The 20,245-nt window shown below is 45.2% G+C and overlaps 1 protein-coding gene across 4 annotated transcripts in view; it reads left to right on the forward strand.

The window, feature by feature from the left end:
- STK24 (serine/threonine kinase 24) overlaps positions 1-20,245 on the forward strand; it is a 100,741-nt gene extending 80,496 nt beyond the window's left edge. For all 4 annotated transcript variants that reach the window (XM_036299338.1, XM_036299340.1, XM_036299336.1 and 1 more), the window contains 8 exons: positions 323-431; positions 771-928; positions 9,175-9,360; positions 11,786-11,931; positions 13,318-13,447; positions 14,647-14,715; positions 16,021-16,157; positions 20,061-20,245. In XM_036299338.1, coding sequence (XP_036155231.1) covers positions 323-431; positions 771-928; positions 9,175-9,360; positions 11,786-11,931; positions 13,318-13,447; positions 14,647-14,715; positions 16,021-16,157; positions 20,061-20,097 — 972 coding nt within the window. In that variant the 3' untranslated portion in view covers positions 20,098-20,245. The remainder of the gene's footprint in view (positions 1-322; positions 432-770; positions 929-9,174; positions 9,361-11,785; positions 11,932-13,317; positions 13,448-14,646; positions 14,716-16,020; positions 16,158-20,060) is intronic.

Below are 20,245 nucleotides of genomic sequence, written 5' to 3' on the forward strand. Positions count from 1 at the left end.
AGCAGGTACTGGGAGTCTCTGGGCTTTTGCTTTCTGGACTAAAATCCCTTATGGCCCAACACAGTGGGGCTGACCATGGACTTTCTCACTGGCCCTACCCTACTTTAGTTCTTAGCCAGCTTTGCTTCACTCAGCAAAGTAATTTTCTCTGTTTTATTGTTGTTTTGGGGCCCTGTAAGTAGGTTTTAATCGTCTGGACAAAATGCCTGTTTTGAAGTAGATTTTCATTATTGTCCATTTAACATGGGTATTGACTGTTTTATAATTTCAAATGTCTTAGAATCATGTAAGTAACTTTAACACTTTTTTTTTGTTTTGTTAGTTAGAACCTGGGCCTTTAGATGAAACTCAGATTGCTACTATATTAAGAGAAATACTAAAAGGACTTGATTATTTGCATTCGGAGAAGAAAATTCATAGAGACATTAAAGGTAAGAAAGCATCTTGTTTTTATTGCTTTGAAAACCTCAGGTGGATCAGACCGTGCTGCAGAGGAAAGCTGTGCTTTTCTTCTCCAGCGGGGCTGTCCGTGTGTTTCTCAGTGTCCCTGCAGCATGCCTGGGTGGGTGTGAGGGCTGTCTGTGTGTTTCTTAGTGTCCCTGCAGCCAGCCTGGGTGGGTGTGAGGCTGTCTGCTCAGAAGCATAGCCTTGTTGCCTGTTCTTTTTGAGCACATGATCTCGCTGAGGAGAGGACTGAAACATTCCCAGAATGATCATGGACGGGACAATACAGCAATAATATCAAGAGGCATCTTGGTTTTATTTTGCAGCTGCCAATGTTCTGCTCTCTGAACATGGAGAGGTGAAGCTGGCTGATTTTGGAGTGGCAGGCCAGCTGACAGATACCCAGATAAAGAGAAATACCTTCGTGGGCACCCCTTTCTGGATGGCACCTGAAGTCATCAAACAGTCGGCCTACGACTCAAAGGTAACAGCCGACGCTTCACCATCCCTGGGTCTGGAGAGTTCCTCCTCTTGTATTTTCACCTTACAGCTCTTCCAGGGAGAGTGGAGACTGGCACCTTGAAGTACATCAGAAAGGTCGTTCGTGGACCCTGGTCATAAACAGGTTTCTTCTCTGTCTCCTGCAATGCCCTTTGTTTATCCAGTCCACAGTCTGAGGTTTTTAGCGTAATGTCTGCTTGGTGGTGGTGGTGGTGGGGAGCACCGAGAAAAGAATGTTTGAAGGTGGGTGTGGAGGGACAGAGGATCAAGGTGGTGGCCACGGTAAAGGCGCCCAGTGGAGCAACATGTGGGGTGTGGGTCCACAGAGAGGGCTTGGGTGCTGTTTGTGTATGGGTGATAGTTGAGGCCTGAGTGGAGTGGGTGAAGGAAGAGGGCTGTGGACAGAACTCTGAATGATATTTAAGGGACAAGGACATGCCGGGGTCCAACCCCAGCAGGTCCAGGGGTTCCCAAAGGCGTAGACGGAGTCGGCGAAGAAGGAAGGACACGGAGACAGCGTTCAGTTGATCAGCAGCCTAGCCAGGATCTCTAGCCAGGATCTCCAGCCAAGTTCTGGTCTGGATCTCCAGCGAAGTTCTGTTCAGGATCTCCAGCCAGGTTCTGTGTCCATGTTCTCTTGCTAGGTTCTCCAGCCAGGTTCTGTCCAGGTTCTCCAGCCAGGTTCAGTCACCAGGTTCTAGTCAGGTTCTCTTGCCAATTTCTGTAGTCAGGTTCAGTCCAGGATCTTTTGCCATGTTCTCTCCAGCGAAGTTCTTCTGTCTCTAGGTTCTGTGTAGGTTCTGTCTTCTAAGTTCTGTCTTCTAAGTTCTGTGTGTAGGTTCTGTCTTCTTAGTTCTGTGTTCTAAGTTCTGTGTCTTGCTGTCTTGTTACATCTGTATTTATACCAGTTGATTCAATCCTATCAATCTCTATTACAAAGGTTAGGGCGTTTCTTATCTCCATTCCAGGGAGTAAAGATTATGTAGCTTAAGCATGATTGTTCGTAGTTAAAGTGATTAATTACCCGCCTGGCACTTAGTTGAGGGATTTTATTCCCTCCCTAACTTCAGGGGAAAATCCCTACCTGGGGAAGCAACCTTTCTCAGAGAGGAGACCTTGGTTAAAACACATAGTGCCAAGAAGGTGAGCAAACATATTAAGAACAGTATGCCATATATGCCAGGTCCTTTGAAACAGCAAGGATGGACTGGCTCCGGGCAAGGACAGAAAGGATCCCACAAGAGAAACAGAAATGGAATAATGCTTTTAGAGGTTGCTACAGAACCTTCTTGTCATTAGTTCTAATACCCAGTTAGGATTGTCACTCTCACAGGCTCCTAACCAACATGAGGCAGAATTATAATTCCCTTTTTCCAACCTCTCTTTTTTTTAATGCTCACCCAAAGACATGCTTATTGATTTTAGAAGGAGAAAGAAAGAGGGAGAGGGAGAAAGGAAAAGAGTGAGGGAGAAAGGAAAAAGCTGCCTGAGACCTTCTCCCTCCCGTCTTTCTCCCTAGTGCGGGGTCTCTGGGCGTTTGTTGCCAAAGCCAGCCTCTGAGCATGGAGATTTCACTGTAGAGCTTTGCCACCCTTTTTCCTGGCGTTCTTGTCAAGATCAAATGCTCTTATCCCATCAGTAGAAGTTGCACTATTCTTTTTAGGTAGATAAAAGGTGCAAATTCACAGGAAATGCACACTTGGTTTGGGAGCTCAAGAAACTGTCACTGACCTTTAATTACCTTTTCCTCTGACTTATGTTAAAAGCTAAATCTTTCATTTGCTTGGATTAGTGGTTGGCAAACTGAGGCTCGTGAGCCACATGTGTCTCTTTGGCCCCTTGAGTGTGGTTCTTCCACAAAATACCGACTTCTGCGCATGGCCCACGAAGTTTCAATCGCACTGTACGTGCGCTCCCACATGTGGTATTTTGTGGAAGAGCCACACTCAAGGGGCCAAAGAGCTGCATGTGGCTCACGAGCCGCAGTTTGCCGACCACTGGCTTGGATCATACCCAGTGACTATTTTTTAAAACATCTTAAAAAAATTTTCTGTTGACTCTTTACTGGGAACCATGTGTGAAAATATGTTTATGTGAAATTTGCTTCCCAGGTTTGTTGACCCAGGAGGTGTGGAAATTGCAGATAAGGCTGATGTCTATGCCTGAGTTTTGGGGCTTATCAGAAGTGGGGTTCCAGAGGCTGGGCCCTTGGGGATTATGTCACACACACTCTCATTAGTTGTGACTCCGGGCTAGCAGCTCTTGTTAAGAACAGTGCTTGACAAAGGACCTTTTCGGAGTTGCTTTGTGAAATACCCTTCCAGTGACTGCCACCCTCACCGAGGCCTGCCTGACGGCTGTTTATGTTTAGAAGGGCACTGTAGCCATGGTGGCCACCCGGCTCTCCTGAAAACACAAACTGAACTCAGCTTCTTTCCAGTTCTCCCTCCCATTCTTCCTTGTGGATGTTTTCCCTACTGGTCTCTGTGTTACAGGTAAAGAGCTTAACAGCTTCAGAGTAGCAGGTTCTGTCACATCATCATGAAAGCACGGCACTCAGCCCCATTGAGAAAGAGTCCTTGGCCATCAGTAACAGTTACTCTGTTTTGTCACTTAGGGTCGTGCCACCTAGAACCATCCATATAAGAAAACATCTGTTCACAAATGTCTGCAGTGCAAAGCACTAGCTTCCATAGCTTTTGACTTGAACTCATTGAAATTCCAATAAGATGGATCTAGACAAAGTCAGGCAACACATGAAGAGATGCAGGCCGTTCCATCTGGGTACACACACTGATTCACAAAGGAGGGTCAGGCTGGGAAGAGAAAGGGATTTATCTGCCTCACTAGCATCTTCATCTCACCAAACAAAAAGAGGACCAAGGCTTAGTTTTACGTGTATATCTACAAGCTTATTTATTTAACACAACCAGTTCTGAAACCAGTATCTTTGACCCTTTGTCACTTGTCTGGGCTGCTTAGGTGTTCTGTCTGAGATTGCACATGCAGCGCATCTTACTGTCGACCTCAGTTCTTAACCTGAGCTCAGCATTACTAAGTCATGAGAGCCCGTATGTCTGAAGAACCTTCATCATAACTGTTACTGTTATTATGAAGGGGACTTAGGGCAGCTTAGTTTGTTTAAGAAGACCTCAGACTTTGAAGATGGTGCTAAGGCAGAAAACTGCTCTCTGACAAGGAAGCTTTTGCTTTCCTTGCTAGAGCAGGGTCTTGGGCTGCAGAACTTTCACTCCCCGCCCCCTTCCTTTGTAAGGTTATTACGACAGTGTGTAAGGAAATGGATTGGACTTGGGTAAAAACGTTGGCTGTTTCATGTCCTTTTCTCTGTACTCATTCATTCGATCTTCACTGTAGTTGTACCCAGTGCTGTGTGCTGTGCTAAATAATTTACTTCTTCAGTGAGTAATGGCAGTACTGGGTGTCAGGTGCTCAAACAGGTAAGCGGGAGTGCAGGGGGGCTGAGTGAGGGACATCAGAATGAGCTGAGCAAGGAGTCAGACATAGGGCTTTTCAGCCCCTCAAAGATAAGGGAAGGGCGTTTGGCCCAAGTCCATGTAGGAAAGGCAGGACATTCATATTTGGATTGTACATTGTGGTGAAGAATTTGCTAGGGGATGAGGCCAGAGAATGTGACTTTCCTGTTAAGTGAAACAACATCCTGTAGACACTGAGAGGCCAGTGTCAGTATTCTCCTGCAAGTAACTCTTCCCATTTTGGTCTCAAAAGCAGTATGTACGATTTAATCTGGAAAATATGGGGGGGGGGGGGGATGAGATGAAAAGAGAACCATCTGTAGCCCTACCACCCAAGCACAAGCTACATCATTTTGGTATCCAGTCATCTCTGAAATAACCGTTGGCAGTCTGACCATGGTGAAAAGTGGAAATGAGTGATGTATTGAAGGGAAAAATAAAATGGTTAAAGATGAGTGAAAACACAGTGGTTGCTGGAGTGTGCAGGTGGCCCGTCCACTGCAGTGCAGGACTGGCCCTCCCCGACCTGATGCTGAGCACCGGCCTCCCCGGCCCTGTGCAGGATCAGGATTTGCCCACAGACCCTGCTGTAAGGAGCCCTGGAGGTGGGGGAAGGATGGGCTTTATTTTAGCATGTAGTCACGATGGCGCCTTTTTGGACCAATCATATAATTGCTGTATAGTACAAGTGATCTTTATACCTCTAGATGCTGCTTATAAAAGTGTACCTAAGTATTGCATCGAATTAAGTAAATCATTTATATTAAATCCATTTTTGATCTATTTTTTGACTGGTTATAACTGTGATTGGGTTTTCCAGGGTTTCCCCCTCTTCCTCTTGATTATAGAGGTGACTGTGGTTCCTTCTAGAATATTTTGTATGCACTATTTTTTATGCTACTCAAATTGCATTGTCCGCAGATTTGTAGCCAGCTTACTTCTACTTAAAGATTGCAGTGATTGGTATTGCAGGGATTTAGAATGTTGGGTATTGGTACCCACTCAACCTGCAGCCCCATTGAGGAAGAATCCTTGGTCATCAGCAACAGTTACTCTGTGTTGTCACTTAGGATTGTGCCACCTAGAACCGTTCACATAGGAAAACATCTGTTCACAAATGTCTACAGTGCAAAGCACTAGCCCCTCACAGCTTTTGACTTGAACTCATATTGAAAATCCTGTTTGTTTTCTTTTTTAAAAATTGATTTATTTTCTTTATTGATTAAGGTACTACATATGTGTCTTTATCTCCCCATTGCCCCCCCACCTCCCCACTCATGCCCTCACCCCCCCTAGTGTCTGTGCCCATTGGTTAGGCCTATATGCATGCATACAAGTCCTTTGGTTGATCTCTCCCCTTTCTCCCCATCCTCCCCTGCCTTCCCTCTGAGCTTTGATGGTCTGATCGATGCTTCTCTATCTCTGGATCTGTTTTTGTTCATCAGGTTAAGTTGTTCATTATATTCCACAAATGAGTGAGATCATGTGATATTTATCTTTCTCCAACTGGCTTATTTCACTTAGCATAATGGTCTCCAGGTCCATCCATGCTGTTGTGAATGGTAGGAGTTCCTTCCTTTTTACAGCAGCATAGTATTCCATTGTGTAGATGTACCATAATTTTTTAATCCACTCATCTGCTGATGGGCACTTAGGCTGTTTCCAAATCTTAGCTATGGTAAATTGTGCTGCTATGAACATAGGGGTGCATATATCCTTTCTGATGGCTGTTTCTGGTTTCTTTGGATAACGAGTCTCTTCTTATACTTGAACTTTAATTGCTTTGGAAATGTCTGTCCTTCCCCCACATAACATACTTTAAAACGCAGACACATGTTCTGCATCTGATGCCATATTTCCGAGGTACAGTCATAAGACAAACTCAGTTGCATGTATGATTCTGGATCGGTGCCATTGTTGTCGAGTGCTTGGTACTTCAGTAAGTTATGTGCCACATCAGCTTAGTCATTCTTAAGGCTTAGTGTAAGTAAAACTGCCATTGAGTATTTTTGGCAGCATATGCCATTTTCTAAATCTAAAATGTATTTATTTAGGATAGATTCCTAGAAGTGGAATTAATTGGTTTTAACAAGTTTGGATGTTTTTATGGCTTTTGATACATGATGCCAAATTGCTTGCCGTTTATTCGAGTGCCAGTCGAGGTTTCCAAGTCAGTCAGGAGTGTGTTCGATGTCTGCAGAGGGAGTCTGCAGTCAGGAAGACACTTTAGGAGTCCCCTACAGAAGTCCCAGGAGAGGGAGCTCTGAACTAAGCCAGTCAGGATGGCGCCGAGATGTCGGGAGCCACACACCTGGCACTTGGTGATGTAGGAGGGTATAGAGAAGGGTCCCGAGAGGCTGGGTGACACTCCAGTTCCTGGCTAGGCTGGCTGCCTTGGAGGTTGGCATGTGCTTTGTCTTGACAAGGCTCTGCTGGCGACTCCCAGGGGAGCGAGTGAGTGATGCCCCTGCTCTTCTCTGGTACCTTGGCTGTGTAACAGGTGGGGCTGGGATGCTGTTTCCTTGGTTAACGTCCGTTGGTCCATCCTGGCAGGTGGAAGTGGGTGCCAGGTCCTCAAAGTCTTGCTGCCTGTTTGGGTATTGTCTGGTGTGGCACCCAATAGCAAGCCCTCTGACCACAGGGAAATGCGTGCCCACACATCGTGACAGACTGCCAGCAGGCGTGCCATCGGTCGGGGCCTTCTAGCTACGGAGTGGGTTTAGTGGTACCGGGTGCAGAGGGGTCTGGAGGTACACCCGTCAGAGGTCATCTGGACAAAGTTCCTGCATCCACTCAGTGGGAGGCAGGCTGAGTAGCAGGCTTTGCCAACAGCAGCAGCTCTGGTGAAATCCAGTGGCGGGGGGGGCGGGGGGGAGGCGGGGGGTAGAGTAGCAGACGGACAGGAACCATACAGACTTTAGGAAGGAACCTGCTGGGTAGAGGGGTTTCTGTGGCAGGAGAGTCGTGCTGTCCATCCTCACTGCCTCCTCTGCTCGTGCATGCTGCCCTCACTCCTGGTACCTGCACACGAGGCAGGTCCTCCTGCCACTCCAGTTATGGGTGCTCACTAGGGGCACCCATCTTCCTCCTCCTGGGAGAGAGGGACTCTGGAATAAGTCACATTTTGCTGATTTTAAAAATAATACACAGGTAAGATAAAGCAGAATGCAGGTTGCAGATAGAAGGAAAATAGGCATATTGCTCCTGATACTGTTTCATCTAGATCTTTAGTAAAATGTACAAAGAATTTAGAGCTTGTTTATTCCTGCCTTCCCTGAGAACAGGAGAATATAGGGTATGTGATAGGCCTGGCATATATGTGCCAGGGAGATGGTAGTGAGGGTTTCTCATACTCACTAGGATTGCGGGAACATGACAGATGAATCCTTTCCAGGTAGTTAAAGGTGGAAAATGACCTGAATGGGGCTTCAGGCTTTCTATCTCCTTGCTGTAGGGTGAGTGTGAGAGATTTATAGGTTCTCACTTAATTGCCTGGAGTTATGGTGGGTTTACAGTGCAGTGACGAGCAGAGAAGCTGTACTAGACTGAGTACAGAGGAGGGGCTTGGCCCCCATCCCCTGCGAGGCCACAAGCTGGGGCTGGGCAAGAGGAGGATCAGGCATCTGGACACTGGCACCCCCTAACTCCTCCCAACAGTGAGTCTGACCAAGCCTACAGACTTAATGAACCACTGGGTATTGGACAGGAAACCCAGGAGTAGAACACATTAAATGACACCAGGAAGAAAACAGACAAATCCAGAATTGGGGCCTATTTCTTCCTCAGGTCAGTGACACTGGGGAGATGAGGGAGTGAACTGTTCCAGGTTAAAGGAGCCTTAGGCCACCTAACAATCAGTTGTAGCGTCCGTGCCTTGTTTGGATCCTGATTCAAATTAATTAACCATGAAAGACTTTTGAGCAGTTGAGAAAATTATTACATGATACTAAATTATTACATAATATTGAATTATTATATGATAAGGAGTTATTGTTAATTGTAAATGTTGATAGTAGTAAAAAGCCCTTAAATTGGTAAATTGAGGTATTCAAGGAAAATGTCATGATGTTTTTTTATCTGCTATGTACGATGGTGAATAATAGCTAAAACTTATGGTAAGTGTGAATGATTACTGAATTCAAATGCTAGATAAATGGGGTGCATTGTACAAGTATTTTCTACTTCTTTGTGTGTTTGAACATAAGTTCTGAGTGCTATGTTAGGCACCTTGCATAGCCATTTGTTGTTATTCCTGTTTTACAGATGAGGGAACTAGGCTCAGAGGTTAGATCTTTGTCTGAGGTCATGAGACTGCTGGTAAAGCTAGCACTTAACTCGGAGCATTATGTTAGTCCTGAGCACTGCCTGACTGGCAAACACACCTCACTCCCCCATCTGCCCTCTTTGCTCACCTCTGACTACCTCCTGTTGACTGCCTTGGGGGGCCTCCGTTGACATTGAATGCATTATACCTCCAACAGCAAGTGGAAGAGGAGTACTTGTAAAAGCCACCTTCAGTACAGAGATAGAAGCTGTTTTGTCTATTATTTTCTCCTGTGTGTTGCTTATTTTGAAATTAAACCAAAGGCCTATCTTTCTTATTTTCAGTTAAAGATAATGTTTTCAAAACCATAAAAGTTCGTTGAGATGTATTCTGTCTCTCCCCATCCCGCAAGTATATTTATTTGAATTTACTCCTGCTTGATGGTTCTCTAAAGATCCTTTTTTGTTGCAGGCAGACATCTGGTCCCTGGGCATAACAGCTATAGAGCTTGCAAAAGGGGAACCACCTCATTCTGAGCTGCACCCCATGAAGGTTTTATTCCTCATTCCAAAGAACAACCCTCCGACGCTGGAAGGAAACTACAGCAAACCCCTCAAGGAGTTTGTGGAGGCCTGTTTGAATAAGGAGCCGAGCTTTGTGAGTTTCAGATCAGAATGGCCCACATCTCTTCATGTGTGGCCCGACTTGGTCTAAATCCATCTTATTGGACTTTCTTTTATCACTAATGTCAGCTGTCTTCACAGTCTCATTTGTTTTCTTTTTCTACACGGGTATGATTGATTTCTTTGCATTGAAAATATGTTTTTATTGTTAGTTTATCTTTGAAGGATAAAATTTATTTTTTAGCATCTCATACCTCATTGAGCTTGAAGACTATTCTCCTTAATATTATATGTGTAATAATAACTTTTTCATTTTATAGTGGTAGGTCAGGCTATAAATTATGAAGCTATTTTTAATAATCGCACAGTCTGGCCTGAAAATAATGGCTAAATAATTTTTAAAGTAAATGTTTTCAGTTTCTTCTTGGTATGTGTCAGGAAAGAAAGGCAAATAAAATATAAATGAACCACCCACCTTGCCCCCCTACCCCCTTCTTTATGTTTGAGGGACTCTGGCAGAGCCATGTGGCAGTACCGACTACATAGCTTCAGCCTAATTTTCTCTCTGAATTAGGACATTATTTTGAAAGTTATCTGTATATTTTGATGTTGTGTATAGCACCATATATCCTTGTTTTATCTATGGATTTTCTAGCAGGGTTAGAAGTCCCTGCTAGAAAGAGTTCTTTTAGATAAGAGTTCTTTTCATGAACTCTTATCTAAAAATGGGTGGTTAGTTTTACAAGAGCACAGTGGTTTTCTAATATTATGCCAGTTTTGGTAAAGGAATTGAATGGCAAGTGCAACCTATTTTGAGATCCTCAAGGGGTTGCAAAGTACACCAACCATTGGTTGCGTGGGGCTGCTGTTCTCCATTGCCACAGTGCTCTGAAATTTACATCATGCTGTTAGTTCCTAGTCACGAGGCACCAGCACCCAGAAGTTACACCCACACACATCTACATCTTCCCATTAAAAACGTGCTTCCAGCCCAGCCGGTGTGCCTCAGTGGTTGAGCGTTGACCTATGAACCAGGAGGTCACAGTTTGATTCCTGGACAGGGCACATGCCCAGGTTGCAGGCTCGATCCCCTGTAGGGGGTGTGCAGGAGGCAGCTAATCGATGATTCTATTTCTCCCTCTCCCTTCCTCTCTGAAATCAATAAAAATATATCTTAAAAAACAACAAAAACCCATACTTCCAGTATTGGCTTGCTTGCCGGTGTACATATATCCACCCCGGCCTTGATCCCAGATGGACCAAGAGAAGGATGAGAAGCTGAGAATGCAAACACTTCTGAGATGCTTGGAGTTTCACAGTCCTGTGGACAGGGAGTGGGAAATACCTGAGGTGGCCCATGTTTTTCACAAGCTTAACTGTGAGAAATGTCCCTGCCTCTTGTTAATAAAGCTTTAGAAATTCAGAGTAAGCGGCAGCTTAGTCTGACATGTTGTTTGTGTGTTCCCCCTGCCTACTCCAATTTGGGCCTCACTCAGCTGCCTTGGGAAGCATGTTCCCTGTAATTGATTTTGCCAACCTCAAGGGCAGAGCAGTTGGCCACGGTCAAAGCATGCTGTCTGGCTGTGGCCATCCTGAACCCAGGGCCGGACGAAGTCCTCATTGGACCACAAGGAAAGAGGCAGACCTGAGAAACCAGCATTTCTAAGTTAGGGCTGGATGACTGAGAACTCAGTACTCTTTGAGCAACCAAGAAAAAGGAATCTCCTGGCTCCTTTGTAGTTTCTTCTAGATGAAATGAACATTTTTCTTATTTTGAGGGATGGAGCCAAATATTAATATAGTAAGTTAACAAGGTAATACAAAACATGTTTTCTCTTCTTGACAGCATTTGCAATAAAATGTTTTATAGAATCTAGGAGGCATATTCTAGCTCCTTTAGATGATTTCTGTGAAATTCTCTGGAGCATTTTCTACCTAAATTGAGTGGTTTTCTGAGAATTTAACATCAGATACTAAATGCTATTGTACACAGAGTCCCACCCACGGGTGCTGAATGGCTTATTCTTTGACTAGGTCTTAGGGGGGAAAACCTTTGAAGTAGAACTTGTTCTTTAGGTATTAGTGTGGTTGTGACTTTTTTTTTTTAATCCTCACCTGAGAATATTTTTTCCATTGATTAATAGAGAGAGTGGAAGTGGGGAGGGGGAGAGATGGGAAGAGAGAGGGAGAAAGAAAGAAAGAAACATCAATTGGTTGCCTCCCACAGGCGCCTCCACTGGGGCTAGGGGACCTACAACTGAGAAGTATGTGCCCTTGACCGGGAATTGGACCCATGACCCTAGGGTGAAAGGGCCGACGCTGTAATCCCTGAGTCAAACCAGCCAAGGCTGTTTGACCTTTTGAGGCAAAAGTCTGACCTTTGGGGTAGAATCAGGTGGAATGCAGGGACTTCATCTCATGCTTTTTCTGTTTGCATTGTCTGGTGGTTTGTTTCCCAGAGACCCACGGCAAAGGAGTTACTGAAGCACAAGTTTATAATACGCAATGCGAAGAAAACATCCTACTTGACGGAGCTAATCGACAGGTACAAGCGGTGGAAGGCCGAGCAGAGCCATGACGACTCCAGCTCAGAAGACTCCGACACGTAAGTCTCTGTCGTCCCAGTTGTTCGAATGTGTGCGAGCCAGAGCATGTGCCCCTGACTGCGCTGTGCCTGAGCAGCTGGCCTGCGAGAATGTTGTGTTTATTCTAGTCTTTTCTTTGGGGTGGGCTTTGGGTTCCTTTCCTTTTATTTTTTCTTAAAGACAGTCCAGGTTGCTGGTTCTCCTCATGTTACCGAGTTTTTCTGCATAAAGCCTGTGTGATAAAACTGCGTAAACGGAACTTGACCTGGTTTCTTTTTCTTTTGTTATACCTCATGCTCTTAAAACACTGATCAGATGAAACTGCTTTAAATATATATTTTAAGAGGATATGAATGTATGTTTTTGTGATTCTGTGTTGTGTTTTGGTAGAGGCTTCGCACTGTAACAGCGCTGTACCAAGAAGCTACTAAAAACCGGTGTCAAGCACCTAGGAATTCCATTAGCTGAGGATGAATTGAGTGGAGGGCCATTTTAGGGGAAAGCTGGGCTCGTGACTTTGACATAAAGGGGAAAGGAATCCGCATGTCTGGGGATGAGACCAAGTGTTTACTCAAGGTCACCAGGCGATTCCATTATAAAACGAGGAGAACCACGGATCAGGAATTGTTGAGTTCTAGACACTGAAATTAGGGTGGTAGCACTGGGGATGGAAAAATGAACGGCGAGGCTGGCCATGGCTTTGGGGAAAGGAGGAGACAGTCCAGGCTTCAGCATGTGGCGAGTGCCGCTGAGATGGGGATGCTGGAGAAGAGACTGGTCTGGGGAGGAAACCAGTTTGTGTGGGACATGTTCGAGTTGCTGATAGGATGTCCGAGAGGGTGTGTCCAGTTGAGAGTGGCATTGAGGGTGAGTTTGGGAGAGTTGCCTTAGCAGATGGTACAGATTTAGAGTCACCGTGGTCATTGGAGCCATGAGAACATATGGTGTCCTTCCCAGCATATCTGCAGAGTGAGAAGGGCCCTGCGGCCCATCACCAAATCTTAGGAAATGCCAGCATAAAGGCTGAGCCTGTGAATGATGTGGGTCAGAAGAAATTCAGTTTGTCCTATTGGGGAAGATATGCTGCTTTCATTTGAGGAGCTGGGGGGACGGGAAGGCGTGGTTGCAGCAGGCATGGTGGGAAGTTGTGGGGGTCACACTCTGATGGTCTCTGGTCTCTGAGTTGGGAGGCAGGCTTGTCTTGTGAAGCGCAAGAGGGCCTGGGAGTGAGTGTCACTGGTGGGGGTGGGGAGAGGGGAAGTTGGTGTGGGTGTGAGGGTGAGACGGAGAAGGCCTGCGTGGGAAGCTGGGCAGCCTAAGTGCTCAATTGGGGTTTGAGAGGCCACCATGGGGTCCTAGCCCCGCAGAGCAGCTCATCACGGGCCCTCCTGGATTTCTGTGTTAAGGGAAACGGACACGGATGGTCAAGCATCTGGAGGCAGCGATTCTAGCGACTGGATCTTCACGATCCGAGAGAAAGATCCAAAGAATCTTGAGAATGGAACTCTTCAGCCATCGGATTTAGACAGAAATAAGGTATGTTTGCTGGTATGAGAGGGACCAACATTGTGACCAGTCAGCGGCATTTCAGTCACCTTTCTCTCAGGATGAGGTGGCCCCTCATGGTGGCCTGCTTTGGAGTTTTGCTGACAGTGAATTGTCAGAGCAGGAGATTTTGTCTGACTGATTACGCAGTCAGACCTATAATGCTGATGTCTGCTCTCTGTAAGCCTGCCCTTCTGTGGGATCAGCATTTCCTGACACTTGAAAATACAGTGGGAATTACGGGGTGTGGGAGTGGGTGAGGTTTCACATATGAAATGACTTGCTAGCTCTCTTGACAGGACTGTCCCTATTTTGCATATATGGTTATTCATTTAAGGTACTAGAATTTTGGGATTAAGTTTTATTAAAAGTCATTAAAACCATGGTGGTATACCACACTTGTAAAATGACTGTATTCAACAAATCAACAAACAACAAGTGCTGGTGAGGATGTGGAGAAAAGGGAACCCTCGTGCACTGTTGGTGGGAATGCAGACTGGTGCAGCCACTGTGGAAGACAGTATGGAGGTTTCTCAAAAAATATAAATAGAACTACCATATGATCTAGCAGTTCCACTTCTGAGTGTTTATCTGAAGAAATCCAAAACACTAATTTGAAAGAATATATGCATTCCTATGTTCATTGCAGCGTTATTTACAAGAGGCAAGATATGGAAGCAACGTAAGTGCCCATCAGTAGATAAATGGATAAAGATGTGATACATATATACAGTGGACTATATTCCTGTCATAAAAAAAGAATGAAATTTTACACTTGTGACAACGTGGATGGACCTAGAGAGTATTTATGATAAATGAAATAAGTCAGAGAAAGACAAATACCATACGATTTCACTTACATGTGGAATCTGAAAATAAATAAATGGACAACAGAGAAACAAACTCATAGAATAAACTGAAGGTTGCCAGATAGAAGGAGGGCTGGAGGACTGAGTGAAAAGGTGAAGGGGTCAAGAAGTACAGATTGGAAGTACCAATAGTCCCGGGGATGGAGAGCACATAGGGAATATAGTCACTCATGTATTTGCTGAGGATGGTGTCAGATGGGTGCTAGACTTATCGGGGGATCACTTCATAAATTACATTATCCTTGGGTAGCACCTGTCTGAAGTTTATTGAATTTTTGTAAATATCAAATATTTCTAATTAGCTTTTCTTTCTTCCCCAAGATGAAAGACATCCCGAAGAGGCCTTTCTCTCAGTGTTTATCTACAATTATTTCTCCTCTGTTTGCAGAGGTAAGATGCCCAGCTGACGGGGTGGGGGGAGCGGCGGGGGAGGCGGGTGGGGGGGGGGTGTGAGACGGGAGAGGAAGAAGGGGGAGTATAGCCAGTGGAATCTGGGAGGTGAGGACCAGCAGGAGGTGCAGGCCGATGCTCTAACCCTGGGCAATGCCGGCCAGGGCCCATTTTGTTCCTTTGTATGTTGTTTGGAAGATTGGTCCTTCAGGTTGTCTAGATGCTCCCTTGCTTTCCTGTGACCCTGCTGTTGTCACTTCTCCAGGATCAAACAGGCGATTAGGGAAAATGGCGTGTATTTTCTCATTTGTCTGAAGCTGTTTGTTACTGGGCACTTGAAGAAACTATTCCAAAGTCATTATTCAGAATTAATGAATTAATCCTGGTTGTAATGATTTTTTCCTGGCTAACCTAACAGTAAACTCGCAGGCCAGGCTTCCCAGGTGCTGCATGACCTTTCCCAGGGAGAAGGAGAAAGCATTATTTGCAGAATGAGACTGATGCGGGGAATGATAGCATGAGTTCATGACAGATGGAAAAGCCAAAGCTGTTTTATAAACTGTTAAAGATGATATTGAGGAGGGGACTCCTGACGAGGAGGTCATGTGTTTTCTCTGCTGCTGCCACCTGGAGCCTGCGCTGAGGGCTCTCCGTCCTGCCCTTGGCTGCGTCTTGCCCTGAGCAGCCGCCCTATGCATTGCACGTTTGCTGCATTCCTGAGGGACTGAATTGACCTTACAATGAGGGAGGAGCCTGCAGACTGTGGAATGGTTCTCATGGGAGCAGAAGTGCCAGGAGGGGCGCACAGATCCCAGAATTTAGGGCTAGCGCTTATTTACACAAACTAGAATATTTTGAGAAAAGAGGACCAAAAAGACAGCTTGTCAGCATCTAAGAACCAACCTATCAACCTTAGTAAGCTTTAGATTAGATAGCCCGTGTGGAAACTAGCACTGAGTAATTTTGAAATTACTTTTCTGGTATAAGTTGGGTTGAAATGGAAAAAGAAAGTGGGACAGCCTGTCACCAGATTTGAAAAGGTGCACAGGACACCAGTCGTCTCTGTTCACTCTAGTGCAGGTAGGGGTTCAAGTCTGACTAATGACCTTTCTATACAGTGTTCTCAGCATCCAAACACTGTTCATTGAGAGGAATGGGAAGTGAACCAGTGGCTGCGCTGGGTCCCTGCCAGGACTCCTCTGGCTGGAGCCATTGTGGTCCACACGTTGTGTTACTCTCTAGAACAGATGCTCATTGGCTCCTGTGCTCGTGTGTGTCATGCTGTTGACGTTTGTGTCTTTTAAGTTGAAGGAGAAGAGCCAAGCATGTGGTGGTAACATGGGGTCCATAGAAGAACTGCGAGGGGCCATCTACCTGGCAGAAGAGGCGTGCCCTGGAATCTCGGACACCATGGTGGCCCAGCTCGTGCAGCGGCTCCAGAGGTAACTGCCGCCAGGCCTGCAGTGAGGTCCCTGCCTCCCGGGAGGAGAGCCCGGTGGAGGGTGCACCACGCTTGCCCTGTGGCTTCCATAGGCCGGGGGTGGGACCCCTTCAAATGGACTTCTCTGCTTCCCTCCTTTTGTCAGCTGGGCGCTTTGTTCCTAGTCTCTTCTGTTACCTTCTTGTTCTCAGTTCTGAAAATCATGTGCACGAAGGATACAAATCTGGAAACGACTCGGAAGGACCACAGGACTTTGTGGCACATAATATCTGTCTGCTCTAATGATGCAGCCTAGTTATACAGTCCTTAGCCATATGTTGGTAATTCTCCATTTGGTTTTAAAGTTAAATGTCCAAAAATTCCAGAAGTTTGGGCTTGGCGAGTCCAGTGAGAATGGATGCAGTGTGTGATTCTCCATGGGTGGCTGTGCTGGTTCTCGACTTGGCCTCTTGTCCTGACCTGTGTGCACTGACCGACCTGCAGGATGCTCCCTGCGCCCACGGGTGGCCCTGATTGCCGTGAGGAGTAGTGATCTGGGTCTCCCTACCCACTCTCTTGGACTTGTTTTAGGAGTCTCCTGTGGAGGAGGCCACTTTGACTGCCCCAACCCCCAGCATAAGTACAGTCATTTGTGGGTGTTTAGAGAGAACGGAGGTATGGCTCCATCTCTACTCCACTCCCCAAACCTTCCAACACTCCTGAGCACGAGTCATGTCACTGCTTTGACATCCACCTTCCAGGTGACTTGTCCAGGCTACTGAGTCCCTTCCAAATGATGGTAGGGCCCTGGTGACCAATAGGATCCTTACAGGTCTCTTCTGAGGGGTCGTCTTGACAGTATGTGAAGAAGTTTGGGGTATGTGGGTCCCCTTGGCCACTTCTTAGACGTGATGGAAGGGCCACCTGATGTCCTGTGAAGAGTCCTCTAAAGGGGCATCCAGAGAAAACCTTCATTCTGACCCTGCAGGTGTATTCTCCTAGCTCTCAGGTTCTTTTGTCAGAGACATCCGAACCTTCTAACTTGCTCTAAAGTTTAGGCTAGAGAATTAAGACTTTACTTGGCCACCTTCAATTTTGAGGCAATAGGCAGAATTGTTATCTCTGCCCTGACCCTTTTGATACTAATGAATTACAGAAATAAAGGAAAACAGAATAAAGAGGTCACTTTATCCTCACACAAGCACTGTTGTTACCATGTCTGTGGGTATCTATCCACTGTGTGTAGGCAGTTAATATCTAACATAGCTTTGTTCTAAGATTCATCGAATGTCTTGTCTTAGCATCCCATAAGCTTTTCTCCTATCCTGTATAATAAAAGCATAGTATGCAAATTGTCCCCTCGACAAGAATTCATCTGGGAGTTTGACCAGGGGGCAGGGCCAGCCGGGGGAAGGATGGGAATGCCTGGCCAGCAGCTGCTAGGGACCCTACCAGTACACGAATTTCGTGCGCTGGGCCTCTAGTTACTTAATAATGATCCGTTTTTCTTAATTTCTCAAAGAAACTTGGTATCACTTCCCAGCTCATTTTAGTGACGTTTACTTCTGATTAAAAAACACCTTTAAATCTCAAACAGATAGAACTAACCCAGAAACCAGTGGCATTATCATGTTTTGGGTTTTGTTTTTTGCTTTTGTAGTGTCACTTTTTAGGACTGATATTTTCCACATTGTCCCAAATTGCTTGAAATTGTTAGTAATTTATATACGTAATTTGATTCCCTGCAGCTACAGGGCTCAGGTGGTGGCCTGTGTGTTTAATTGGTCTGTCCCTCTGTTTCACTTTCTTTAGTTGCTGAAATGAGTTGATCTGTACCAGTGCTGTCTAATAGAAAGATAATGTGAGCTATACAGAATTTAAAATTTTCTAGTAGCCACATTTAAAAAAAGTGAAAAAATAAAAATAAAACAATTGTAAAGTCCTGGCCAGGTGGCTCAGTTGGCTGGAGTTGTCCTCATGTACAGCGAAAGGTTGCGGGTTTGATTCCCGTCCATGTGCATACCCAGATTGCTGGTTCAGTCCCTGGTCGGGGTTCATATGGGAGGCAACTGATCAATGTTCCTCTCCCTCTCCCCCTTCCTCTCTCTAAAATCAATTAAAAAAACATATCCTCAGGTGAGGATTCAAAAAAAGTAAAAAAAGGAGCAAGTGAAATTAGTTTTATGTTTTTTAACCCATTGCATCCAAAATCTCATTTTAACATGTAATCAGTATTAGCTTCATCAGTGAGGCATTTCACATTCGTTTCAGTACTAAGTCTTTGCAGTCCAGTGTGTGTTTTACATTGCACACACATCCAAATGTGAACCCGCCACCTTTCAGGTGCTCAGCAGCCATGTAAAATGCAGATATAATTGCCCACTGTCCACATTGTGCTTGAACTTTTACTTTCCAGTGATGCCTTAGACATGCTGAGTCGGCACTCTTTTTCTTCCCCAGATGGGTCTTGCTTGTGTCTCTTTTCTTCTTGGTGTGCGAATCCTGTCTCCTCCTCAGCTTCTGGGGTCCTTATTTGCTCCCCCCAGGCCTTGGCTGGTACTGTCCACTTACTCCTGTCCACTTACTCCTCCTGGGACCCCCAAGTTCTTCCTGTGTGTCCCTCACCCAGATGCCACCAGACACAGAGGCCCTTGCTCATGCCTCATGCTTATTTTATTCCCAGATGCATTGGGCAGTGGGTCACCTCAAAAACGAGAACCGCCTTTTCTAAAGCATTTCGAAGGTTCCTGTAGGTCTTGGTTGAATTAACATGTGGATCCTCTGTGTGGATCTCCTCCTCCCAGGACTCCGGCATTTATGTTTCTTGAAATGTGAGCCTTAGGATCTGTGGCTAAAGCATGCCTTTCAGGAGGATCTTGTGGGAGCACTTGTTCTCTGGCAGAGTGCTGAGTATTGTAACTGCCTGGGAAGAGGAGCTCTAGGTTGGAATACTTACGTAAGTCCCGTTAAACGTGTCCTCAGGCATCTGCTGGGGCTGGGTCCGTTTTGAGGTGTCTGAGGGAATCCTGGCCATGAGGGAACCTCGCACCCGCACCGCTCCCTTTTTTATATTCCAAAGCAAGACAATACTGTGGGATTATTGGAAAATAGAAGAAAGTATACATGACCCCACTATTCTAGCCCATTATCATCATTTTTGGTGCATTGCCTTCCATTATTGTAAATGTCGTGAACTTACTAATTCTTTACATTTCTGAAAAGTATAGTGCACACATACTTTTTTGGGCATTCTTTTGTATGTGTTTGGGATAAACAGATTGTAAAACTACAATTTTGTGCACACTTATTGACTTGTGTATAGATTTCATTGCTTAAATATTACAATTTCTAATGTGTTATTTTATTCAGGCACTTTATTTACATAACCATTTCTCTGTTGTTGGACCTCAGAGTGCTTCCTAATTACTGTAATTACAGAAAACCCAAGAGACCATTTCAGGAAGGAGGGTGCCTGAGCAAGCCTCAGTTTTTCTGTGGCCAAAAGTGTTTCTTTGCACTGGTCCTCCAACCAGCCATGTTTGTGCATTCCTGGACTCTTACTCTGTCTTTGGTTAATACTGATTTTTCAATCTGATTATAAGTAAAGGTGTATCATTTACTGTTTTAGTTATACGGTTTTCTCTCCTGGGAGGCTGAACCGCTTTCTTACTTTTTATTACGTACTTTTAGTTCTTTTGTGGCTGAATTTAACTTCTCAGAAAATTTGTTGTTGGAATCATGATTTTGTTCATTTTTATGAATTCTTTATATAATAATCCATTGATAGTTGCTCCATATTTTGGTGACTTGGCAGTGTATGAAAATTAATAGGACTTTGGTTATTGTTTGAATTTCTGCAAATTAATTTTATAATTTTGAGAAATGACATTTGTTTATTTCTATTTCTCTCTCTGTTTTTTCCTAGATACTCGCTAAGTGGTGGAGGAACTTCGTCCCACTGAACTTCCTTTGGCATTTGGGGTTTTGTTTTTTCTTTCTTCTTCATCCTGCTCCTTTTAAACAGTCAACAAGAGCCTTTGCTGACTCCGCTGAAGAGCTGCACCGAGGGCTGGCCCAACCGAGGCTGCCCACACAGGCCTCAGCGTCCTT

Source organism: Myotis myotis, unplaced genomic scaffold (assembly GCF_014108235.1).
Source record: "Myotis myotis isolate mMyoMyo1 unplaced genomic scaffold, mMyoMyo1.p scaffold_m19_p_3, whole genome shotgun sequence".
Taxonomy (NCBI): Eukaryota; Metazoa; Chordata; class Mammalia; order Chiroptera; family Vespertilionidae; genus Myotis; species Myotis myotis.